The following is a 12435-nucleotide window of genomic DNA, read 5'->3' on the forward strand; positions in this document are numbered from 1 at the left end:
AACAGCTATACCTATGCTATGTTTTGTTTGATACAACCATGAACTGAAATAGTCCACACCAAGCACAGCAGGACACAACAGTTAGAGAAGCTGGGGAGAGATGCTTATTTTCAAGGAAAGACCTGTGTTTTAAGACAATAAACAGTACCTAAATTTCTATAGAAAAACCTATTATATACAGAGTCTGACCTAATGCATATTAAACTCTTGTACATGGTGTTATTTGCTTGTCTTAAAAACAACATGGCATTTTCTCCCACTTTCAGGATCTGATTAGAAATAGTTTAAGATGACTTGATAACAGATGTCCAAATCTCAAGTAAAAACATGACTTTTGGCTGCTGGCTATTGGCAATTATGAATTGAATGCATTTTCCAGGGGGGAGGACGACACACGGGATGGAATGGGACAGGGTGCTTTCCCATATAGGAAATATGTGAAATTTAACAAACTTTTTTTACCTTTTTTTTTTTTTTTTTGCCACAACACCCTCTAGCTGTAGGTCTGGTATATTTTACATGTCAAATACTAGACTGTAGCTGTTTTCCCTTTACCTGCTCATTCATTCTAAAGAGGAATTATTCGTGTTACCTACTGAAATGATACAAAAATGTTAAAATCTCTTGTTGAAAGACACTCCAAAAATGAAGTTCTTCTCTGGGGCTTAGACATAGGTATAAGCTCTGTGAGTACGCTCAGAGTGTTAGATAACATGTTTTTACATCTTTGCTGAATGAAATTTTGAAAAGTCATAGCACTTCTTTCCAAGCTTATTCAAGCCATCCAACATGATTATCATATGGCATGTAAATATACATATATATATATAGCTGTATACAGTGTGAGTCAATAATATCTCATTACTACTTGTGATTATCTACATCCAAGGCACCTGCACAGAGCAATTAGAATTTAGGTTAACAACTCACTTCTGAACCAGCAAAATTTGTCCTGCATTTTTAAGTGGGAAAACTCCAGTGCTTCCAATGTGTTATGCGTTCTGCTGCAAGCACCTTAAGTGAACATCGATTTGTAACTTACTCAATGTTTTCCATTAAAAGAGGAAAAAAACCCATTATGTCACTGAATATCATAGCACGATGGTTATCAGCTAGGTTTTATTATTTTCAATCTTTTAAACAAAGAAGAAAAGGAAACCCTGGCTTTAATTTTAGCTGTTTTCTTTTAGCAAGGCAAACTTTTCATCCAGTAACCCAATACATACTGATTTGTTTCATATATTATGTCTTGATATTTTATCTTCTTCTTAACTTCTGCAGCAAGCAAACTAAAAATTAAGCTCTGGTTCACAAAGGTTTTCTCTTTCCCTGACACTCTTTCTTCCCATTTCCAAGTTGATTTTACAGTCTTGCAAGAGAGAGTGTTCCAGTGGACAGTTTTATTCACACAAGAAAAACCAACAGTTATTCTGTCTCACTTTGGCTTGGGTTTTGGAGTTCATTTTGGTTTGTGTTTCGGTTTGTGGTGGGTTTTTTTTTTTTGGTGTGTGTGTGCTGTGTTTTTGGTTTGGGTTTTTTTGTTTTTGTTTTTGTTTTTTTTTTTTTTTGTCTAAGAGGAACAGCATTTAACATGCTATGTTAAGGCAAAAGCCAAGGAAGTTTATTTTCAGGGAGCTGCCCTCTGAGACATGTAGGCTCCCTCTCAATTCCTGGGGACACATGCAGCAGAGACACACTGCCAGTACTGCCTTCAGTAGAGTGTTTCAGTGTGTGAGCTGCAGTTCGAGCATGCATGGATTGAAATGGTTATTTTATGTGAAAGAGTCAGCCATGATTTCTTGCCAAAGCATTATTGGGAAAGACGCCAAGGATCTTCCTCTAGGTGAGCTGAGCCAAGGTTTTATTTGACACAGAAGCTTGATTTTGTTTCAGTAAAAACTGTGTGTGGACACAAAATATGCAGCATACTACTATTCTAATATTACATCAGAAAAAGAGAGAGAGAAAGGAAAAACATGGAATTTGGTGCTATATTCAACTTACCTTTTCATTCCATGCCCACAATCCAATCCCAAGAAATGCTATGCCAAGGAACTAAAGGGGGAAAAAAAAAAAATCAGAGCAGGAACTATAAATTTATGGATTATTATTTTTTTAAAAAAATATACATATTGACTCATTCTTTCTGTTGGATTATCAATTTTATCAGGGCTGTGGGGGCTTACCAAGAGTTTTAATATACGGATGTCGTCATTTATTTTACAACTCAACCATTGTAACTGGAAGAATTTAAAACCTGCACAGCTCATTCAGGGATGTTCCACATAGGAACAGTAGGTGCAATAAATGTCACCTTCTCAGCATCAAGGAAGTAGGATTCTTTCTGGTTTTGTCACACTTAAAGCAAACTCCACAGTCAAGCAACACATTATTTTAGTGTTGTATTACCACCACCTGCACGAAACAACTGTTCTTGCAGCTCTCTCCCGGTGAGAGAAACTGATTAAAAGAAAAGTACTGAATACACATGTACTACCAGTTTTAGCCATGTTGTCCACAGAAACACAGAAAGTTGTTTAAATATAACTCATTATTTCTGAGGAAAAAAATAGAAGTAATATTGGTCTAAAAGGTTTTAAACCCCTGAAGCCAACATTTTATAATCTTTCTAATATTGAACGTTTCTGTTTTTCATAAAGGAAGTTACAGTCCCTTTCTCCTCAAGGGACTCAAAAGCACCAAACAAAAGGCAGTATCACTCCCCCGTGATGGAAAAGGGAACAGCACCTATGGTTTTGTTATATGCCTGTATTCTTCATTCCACTGAATGCACTCTAAAATATTGTTTCCCTCCAAATACTACAGGGTTTCCATACAAAACCCACACTAAGGATCAGTGAAACAAGCAGAACAGGCAGAATAAGCACTCCGTCTCCCAACATCAACACTGAGTATTTGGCATGATACAGCACCAATCATGTAGAATGCTTAGAAAACATATAGCAGGTGTCCCAGTACATATCTAAATGTCCATCTGTCCAAGTTACGTCTCTGGTTTTTAAAACCTAAGTGCGGGCTAAAAAGAAAACTATATTCACTCTAGTTTCGGGGCATATAATGGAATGTTGCTCAAACATCAAACTCTGGTTTTCTTTGTGGTTTCTCCACACTGCAGTGTACAGATTTAGTCTGGCACATAGTATGCCTGCTCTTAATATTTGCATAAACAGTTAAGTGTTCTAATGATTTTTCCTTTGCAAAACAGGACAAAAGTGTTTTTCTGTTGAAAAGTGGGAGGAAGCAGGAATATCAACTTAAAAAGCTTTCCCAGAAATTATTTCAACAGCTTCAAAGCAAGATTCCATCTTCCTTATGGCACTTTTTTTTTTTAAGTGGCAATTTTAGCTTTATACTACAAGAATCTCTGTAAAGCATAACTCAGTATCAAGTGGAATATGCTCACTGCGATAACCTGAAGTTCCCTAACACCCCTCGCATCTCTCTGACATTCTCCTCCATGTGTGCTTTGCCAGATGACCAAAGGACCATGCATGATACATCCAGCCAGCTCACCCAGAAGCCCACCTATACTAACTAGGAATTAAACTCCCCTTTTTGACTTGAAGAGTCATGACTAAATTTAAATACTACAAGCCAGTATTCTTCAAAGGGAATTGTTGCAGGCTTGACTGTATTTTAATAGAAGATAAACGGAAGTTTTTCCTAGATGGATAAACAGAACTGCTGGTCAAGAAAGTGTTATTTCAGCAGCCTTAATTTTCTATAAAGTACAAGAGATAGATTTGAGAATGTCAGTACAGCCTCCTGTGAGCCACCACATGAGCCAAAAAAGGTCATCTTACCTGTATCGAGACTGCTCTTTTTCTATGGTTATAAAGCTTGCCAGAAGACTGTGTAACCCTCCTGACTGCAGTGATTATTTGAAACTTGAGATAAAGTGGTACAAGTTTCCAAATCACTTTCAGACAAAAGCAGTTAAGTTTTTTTTTGCAGTAACAGGCTCCTTTCCTTCTTTCTTATGCGGCCAAAGGCACCAAGATTGAAGGAACAGGAGTGAAGGAAAATCTATCTATCTATATATATATATATATATACACACACACACACACTATAAAAATCCATAAGCTGCATTTGGAAGGGGCAAATTGCTATTTGTAGAGAAGTGCAAAACATTACATTCTGCAAATAGCAAAATACGGTTTTGAACAGAATAAGCATGGAAAACTAGAATGAAAGAATTTGATCAGTGCATACGAATGTAACTTTATAGCATACACATCAGCTGCAAGCCTGGCTGAGATTCACTAGCTTTATTAAATTTAATCCAGTCAAGGATCCTGATCCTTCACCAAAAGTTGAGACTTAAGGGTAAGATTACCTCATGGATTGCAGAAGGTAACTTAGAGTAGACTGTGTGGGTCTCAAGCCAGGCCAAGCTCATCTCAATTTACGGGTTGGGCAATGAGTCTGCACTATACTAAGCTGAAGCACCTAGAAACTGAGATTGTCAAGCTTCTGGCCAGCCTATCAAGAAAAAACAGGAAAAGTCTGAGAACGCAGTTTCAAGAGGATCAAAGAATTACATGCTGCTCAGTCCTCTCCATATGCCAAAATGGAAATCTCTGTCCAGTTGCCTTTTGAGCAGCTGATTGACCGGGAACAGTGGACAAGATCCATTAGGAGAAAAAGGTTCATGATGGAATCACAAACTCTTTATCTCAGGATGCTGTGGAAATCAAAAGCTTGACAGCATTCAGAAAAAAGGGTTAGATAAATTAATGAAGGATCCACAGCTATCAAAAAGTGATTTTTGATACAGCTTCTGGCTCAGGAAGTTTTTACACTGCTGCTCATCAGGAGATATCATCAGGAAAAGATCACTGTATGCATGCTTTGTTGCTTACGTGCCTCTTTCCTTGGACAAACTCTACTTTCATTACTTGAGACAAAACAATGAGCTAGCAGACCACCAACCTAACCCCCTACAGACATGCCCTAGAAAGGCCCACCCTTGCACAAGCACAGCCTGCTATGGGGATGAAGCACACAGGAATGCTCTCAGTAATCCCCACTGGCAGAAGACAGATGTTCACAGGGAGACTCACCAGGATTAACTCCGGATTTTCTTGACAATTAGGAAAGAATATCCTGCATAGCTTAAAAAAAATGTTGAAAGTGCTTCGCAAAAATCCTTCTGTATTTTTGCTGTTAGAACCAGAAGTAAAACAGGACACATACCCTGATTATCTTGCAGCCCTTCTGCAGATGCCTCCAAGACAGCCTTGTTCTGATTGTTTGTAACCAGAAAAAAAACCTCTTCACGTCTGAAGCATGTGGGGAGAGGGTGAGGTAGCATACACAATCTCAGTTAAGTCTGGAGAATTTCATTTACATCCATTAAATTATTCCAGTGACTAAAAAGGTGGAAGTTTGCCTCGTTATCTACCAAACACTCTACAGACAAAAAGTCTCAATTCTCCATGGAAGTCTAGTAAGACCATTTAGCCTGATTACAAATGGTCACCAGATCTGGGGCAGAGCTTATAAAATCTTGATATTTTTCTTTTTTAAACAATAATTTGCAGGAGAACATTAAAATGTTCCTCTGGAGTATTACAGCCTTACAAAAAAAAAAAAAAAACAAAACACAAAAACTTGCGCAGCACTACTTTCTCAGCCATAGATTTTCTAGTCACAAACATCAAACAAATGTGTTCAAATTTCTCTTCTATAAAAAATTATAGGTATTTAAGAGTAGAATGTGTAGCAGTACTTGTCCTGGTGCCCTACTTGTAAAGTTCACGTGCAGTCTTCAGAAGTGGATTGGTAAATGTTCCAGGCTACATGTATCTTATTCCCAGTCTCGCCTGCATGGAGGAAAATGATTCTTTGTTGCTAGAGCTACAGCATCATACAGCACAGCATTTAATTTAAAAGGTGCTGGGGTAAATACTAATGCAAATACTAGCAAAACTTTGAGAGAGAATGAGTAGCTTAGTTATAAAGTGATCAGACATTACTTCACATAAAGAATTTTTCATCTCAGCTGACATCCTTTAATAACTTCACACCAGTTTTCAACCAGAAGTACAACAGCCACAGGCCAAGCAGTAAAAGGTTGGTTAATGTGCCACATGCATAAAACAGTGTATGTCCATTAAAGACTTGTGTGAGAAGGAACTATAGCACAGCCACCTAATTTCACCTTCACTACGACAATACAAACTCACCAGCAGAAGCACGTCAAAATCGTCAGAGTTCAGAACCAGAGCTTCCTCACAAGAGCTTTTCCTTTTTTGAGCCTTGTATTTAGGCAGTGTGAAAACCCCTCCCACCAGCCCTTGCTTTGAGGTGCCACAGGAACTCTGCCCACAGTGTTAGCAAGGAGACTATCAAGATTCCTACAGAGAATTTGATGTTTCTTCCCTGGCAATATGCTGTAGGTTATTCACAGACCAAGAATTCCTTCTGTGTGATTGCATTCCCGTGCTGTGCTGGCTTCAAGGTACAGTATTTTACTGACAAGCACAGCAGTGATCAGGACAACATGAAGTGTAATATTTCACATCCTGAAATACAACCAGGAAGCACAGGGCTTCTGAGCTTTGTACATATATAAAGCAGCACTGACAAGTTCCTAACTGACTCTAAAACCCCCAGATGAACAATTTTTCCCTAAGTACTTCCTCTACAGCACTCTGTGCTCAGACTCACTCAGAGGTATTTCAAAGTCAGAATACTCACTGCCTTCTTTCAAGTATTTTATGCCAAACCAGTCTTTTTGTTTTCTAAGCCAAGGCAAAAAGGAGCTTTGTGTCTGTGTCAGAGCACAAAGGATTTTGCTGTTATTTTTGTTCCTTAAGTAGCCCTAACAGAGAAAGGGTACCAAAACAGAAATTAAAATTAAGTTTCACACAGTTTTCTTCTCCCCTTCATGCCAGGGATGTGGGACTGTGCTTTAAATACATCAGCATTCTTTCAACCAAAATAGGACATCCTTCTCAACTCTCTAGCTTTTGCCTGGATCAGTATCACACAGAAGGAAAGCGCCAGAAGTCTGCTCTGTTCCTCCTTCTATTCATCCCAGTTCCAATAGCTTTTCCATTCAACACAAACTGTTACAGCATGTCATTCTCACGTGGCTAAGTATACATGGTGACCATGGGAAAGGCAAACCACTCAAAGCATACATACGCATTTACATATTTATGCTAATGCTGACAAAGAATGCATTCCCCTAAAGCCCTTTTTTGTTTGCCTTGAAAGATTAACAGCAGGAAAACTCCATGTACTACAGTCAGTGAACGGAGATGCTGCGTAGGTGACTAATTACCATTTTGGTTCACAGCAACATTCAGATATAGACTGAATATAGACTAAAAGACGTCAAATCTATTTCCATGTTATGAGCAGCTTTTAAAAAACATTAAACTACATTTCACAAATTACTGTCTCAGTAATACCTTTTCTCTCCTGATACAAAATGCACACACATGGGAGAAAAAAGATCTCAGTTTCCACACATTTTGCTCAGCTGAATCAAAGACACAACTGATTTTATAGAATCATCCAAACTAGAGAAACAGACCTGAGAACACAATGAGAAAAGCTGTCTGCTCCATCTTGCAGGACTCTGTGTGATGCTTTCTAATGAGAAATTAAGCACTTATGAGCCCAATTTTCAAATTTCAAAGCAAGGTACTGTGGCTGTTAATGTATCTTTCATTTTCATCAGTATGGGGTTTTCTGTTTTGTCTGAGAAGCAAGCAAGATATATATACACACACACACACTCCCTCCTCCCCCTGCCCCCCCAAACACAGTCAGTTGCCATTATTTTATTATTGCCTTCTCCAGTTCTTTAATTGCAAAAGCAAGACATCTGCTTTCTGTTACTGTTGCTCTATGTATTTATTTTATTGCTTTCTGGTGGTGCAATTGTAAGCACTGCCAATCAGCTTGGAGCAAGAGTCCCTAAAGACTGAAGTCCCTCTCCTCTTGTCCACAGAAATTGATATACTGGAAAACAGAAAAAGGAGGGTGATTTAGACCCTGTTTCCCCTGCTCCAACTTTTGAACAACAACTCCTCTTAAGCCTAGATAAAATAAATTTAACTCTTTCCAAGCTCACAATGAGACACTAAACTCAGGTCCTTCTGTCTAAAGAAAACACTTTATTTAGAGCTGATTTTTTTTTTTTAAGCACACAAAGCTTACACATAGCAGCCACTTTGTAAAATTCTTCAATAAAAGCTTTTGGGACTTCAAAGGTTTTGTTTCTGTGAGATATAGCTAATAACCTAAAACTAGTACCTTTTTCCCGCCATACAAAAATCAAAGACCTTTAAGGTAAATACCCCACCACTACCACACAGAAACATTTAAAAAGTCTAGAGTTGAAGCAACATCACCACCATTCACTGTCACTTTGGCATACTCATCTCACACAGATCCTATCCCATCTCTTCTACTCTTCTTTACACTCTCTGTTGGTCTTTGTCTCACCATCATCTCTTTTTCTGCTCTCCCTGAGCTCAAAAGACTATGCGGTAGGCCTAAAAAATTCTGCTGTGCACAATTCTCCACGGGTCTCTTCCCTGCCTTCTCACTTCTGAATTACAGTAAGTGCTCTGTGTGCCTCTATTTTTCCTATCCAGCCTTGTTCTCTTCATCAATACCACTCCATCTCTGGCTCAGTCCTCTCCACTGCAGCTTCTCTGCCTGAAGTCAGTTTCTATTTTTAAAACCATCCAAAATTTATGTAAGTGGTGTTTTAGCATGAAACAGTATGAAAACAGTATGGGCTTAACACACAACCACAAGCAGCGAAGTGCAAAATGAAAATAAGAGAAGTGGAAAAAACCAGATCTGAATTCCCCATCCTATATAAGTATGCTAATCATGTCCCTTGGCCAATTTGACAATGCAAAGACATAAGTCTTCTCATTCTGCTTACAAGTAAGAAAAAGTATGAAGGCAAAGAAACCATGGTCTGCTTCAAGCTGGGGTGAAACAAAGCATCTGGAAGCAGAATGGAAATGAGTCATTTTCCACGTCTGTCTTGCTGCCCAGGGCTAGCAGCTTCCTACTCCAGAGGGCAGCAATACCTCCTCCGACTCTCCTCTTCCTACCGCTGTGCCGATCTCATTTGTCCCCAATCACCCTACCTGAGCTTCAGGCTATTTAGGTGCAGCCCCACCACGACTCTTCATATTCTTTTTCCGAAGCTACCGTTCCATTAAAAGCAGAAGGTTAAAAAAAAAACAAAAAACACACACACACACACAAAAAAACCCCACAAAACACAGCATACATTAAATCCTCATTATGAAACTGATACAGAAATGTTCACTTATTTCAGCTACAAGCAGTGAAGTAACATCCAATTCAGGCATTTGATACAGCAAGCAGAAAGGATCTGAGCTAATCTTTTTCCTTAGTAACAAATGGGCAATTACATTGCCTACACAATTGATTTAAGTAGCTGAGAACCTAAGAGTGCAGAGCCAGGAAACACAAACAGGTAGGATTGTCAACACAGAATGATACTCTGAATGCTCAGCATTTGCTTTTCAGAAAGAAGTCTCAGCTCCTAGCTGTGCTTGTAGCTTAGGGAGAGGGAGTCCCAAAATCATCTATCACAGCTACACAAGCTGCCACATTCCAAGCCATTTCAATGGACTATAATACTCAGAGATCCATTATTTTCACTTCGCAGAGACGCGAACGCATGCGGAGAATGAGGGAGGCATGAGAAGAGTGAACTAGACTGGATAGAGGGGCACACCAAGTGAACACCACCAGCTTTACAGACAAACCTGGGCCAAACGGTTTAATGTCTCTCCTACTTTAAAATAGCCACCCCACAGCATAGGAAAGAGTGAACACAGGCAGACAGTGAACACACCCAACCTGCAAGTGCACACAGAACTTTTTCCAGCAAATTCTACAATAGCTTTGTCGTCTCTTACCTTCACCAAATGCTCGTTTCTGGTTCTTTTTTAGGGGTCCCCCACAGGAAGATGTTCAAAGCCATTTACAAAGAAACTGGTACCACATATATTAAAAAATCATAGCTTGAAAAGGTAGGAAGTGATTCACTGCAATTTAATGATGTGTCAGAAGCCAAGCTCAGGCATCTAAAATCCTAACCCTGATATGGTGTGACTGTACAGCCTATCATGCTTCTCCCCAGATCAAATCCAACTCAGAACTATAAACTCTGTAATGGCAAATATACGCTTATATATGGCATATGTTCATATATAAAATAAATCAACTTCTAATAGTCGCTGCACCAAGCATTAGGGGGATGGAGGGAAGGAGGAGGCACAAGAGGGGCTGTGGTGTGTTTATTAAGAGTTTTTTGACAGTCTAATAACTCTTCATCTTAAAGACACAGCCCAGAGCATACAGAAACCAGTGCTACTTTGTCAACACAAACAAAAGCATAACGTCAAAAGTCATACCAGCTGTGTGCATGCATGCCTGTGCATATCTTGGGTTTTGAGAGATGTGTTTTGGCTTTATTTCTTTTCCCCGCTAATTAGACAGATATCAAAATTCTTTTCCAATACCCACGCCCAATTACTATCAGCAATCCAGATGCACAAAGCCAGATTACAAGACACATGTTCCATAAATACTGAAGAAAATTCTTTATCATTTTGCACCTTGTAGTCCTTGCAATACAGGGAAATGTCTCTAAACACAGTAGTGTTTTTAGCTTCTGTCAATCCTCAACATCTCCTGTGTCCTACACTAACTGCCCAGAACTCAAAAAAAATCAGATTATGTATTAAAAAATGGTTCTGTGGACCTCTTAGAGCAGCTTCCAGAGGCACCAGAAGGTCTGTGGACCAGACCTTTAAAAAACTCTGTTCCAGACAATAAGGTCATTGAGCCCTGCATTTTGACTTGCAGTGCATGGGAAGGTACTGTATATGACCCTGATGTAGACTACACAAGGTTATTCACAGAGCCAAGCCAAATTTTTACTTATGTTAAAATTAACCTATGCTTTATTAGCTATTTCATGCTACAAGATTTCCTTCTAATTTCCAATAAAAGTGAAATTTGCAGGAGTTGACATCAATTTGTCATTTCCGCAATAACGCTTCTTGGCAGGGAGCAAAGCAAACAAAACCATGATTTCAGTTTCTTTTCAAAAGTGACACGGAACAAAACTAGAGGCAACAAATGGCCAACAATGCTGTTTACCTGAAGGTTTTATTCCTAGGTGTAAGTTTCACAGTTTGGCAGTGGAAGAAAAAAAAGGCAGCTATAAAACGGCTGTTTGTCTAAATGAAACAGACTGCTGATCCTTTGTCTAGTTTCTAGACAGCATCACAAGCACCTCTATTTGTCATTCTCAAAAGAGGCATCAGGGGCTTGACTAAACATGTAAGCAAAATGTTATTCACTTCTGTAAAGATGCCCCTTCAAATCACAGTTGCTTAATGTGATAGGGCAGTCTGGGGAGGTTTTGCTGCTGCTACCTTTGCTGGACTTGTGCTGGAGATACATACAATGCTATAACTGCAATTTCATTTGAGGGTGTTAAACTTGTTTTAAGAATAGATGCATTCAAGAAACAGAACCATATTGTAAGATTTCCCATTTGCTATGACAGAGCCTGTTCTTCTCATATAATTTCAGCTTGACCAACAGTATGAGCAATATCACCTAGACCGCATAAAATGCTCGTTTGCTAAGTGCAAACTTTTATTCCCAATTTTGTTGCCACTTTGATCTACATTATTTCTGTAAGCTGTAGTTCCTGATGGTCCATTACCTTTGCCTACTGTTACACTTCTCTGGTTTACACAAACACTAATTAGCTGATCCCTCCTGTTGACACATACCAGGAAAACAAGGATTAGAAACTTTCTCTGAGGGACGTGGAAATATAGTTGTAGAACATACAGATGGCTTCCTAAGAGAAAAGCTATAAAAAGTGAGTGATTCTGCCTCACTAAGGTCCTTCTGCTGTACAGCTGTACTCTTGCAGCCAGTCAGTCAGTCTTTGCCTACCACTCTTTCAGGATGAAGGTTGTGTTCTGGTATTGCGATGACTTGGAAGGGAGAGTGCATGTGTCAACCAGATAATCTCATTTGCCCCCATATCTGTAAAAGCAGAGCAGCTACTCTTAAGATCCCACCTTGTTTACTTGTAGATAGCCATTGCCAATGAGGACATTCTTAAAAATGCCAAGGCCATTTTTAAGAAAGCATTGGAAACACTAGAGTGAACTTAAAAATAAAGCCTTCATGTCACACCTCAGTTTCCAAAGAGGTTTCCACATTTAAAACAAACAACAAATACTACCAAAAAAAACCCCAACCACCATACACAGAGAAGTGAATTTGGTTTTACTTTCTACATTCTCTCATCATTTTAACTTGGTCCAGCAACTGCAACTCCTCCTTATGTAGGAAAATATTTTCTAATTT

The 12435-nt window shown here is 39.0% G+C and overlaps 1 protein-coding gene across 1 annotated transcript in view; it reads right to left on the reverse strand.

Moving 5' to 3' along the window:
- Window positions 1-12435, reverse strand: part of TSPAN5 (tetraspanin 5) — an 89258-nt gene that overhangs the window by 21782 nt on the left and 55041 nt on the right. Inside the window, exon 2 of the mRNA XM_064449997.1 lies at window positions 2005-2055. Within this exon, the coding sequence (XP_064306067.1) occupies window positions 2005-2055 (51 nt within the window). The remainder of the gene's footprint in view (window positions 1-2004; window positions 2056-12435) is intronic.

Source organism: Phalacrocorax carbo, chromosome 4 (genome assembly GCF_963921805.1).
Source record: "Phalacrocorax carbo chromosome 4, bPhaCar2.1, whole genome shotgun sequence".
Taxonomy (NCBI): Eukaryota; Metazoa; Chordata; class Aves; order Suliformes; family Phalacrocoracidae; genus Phalacrocorax; species Phalacrocorax carbo.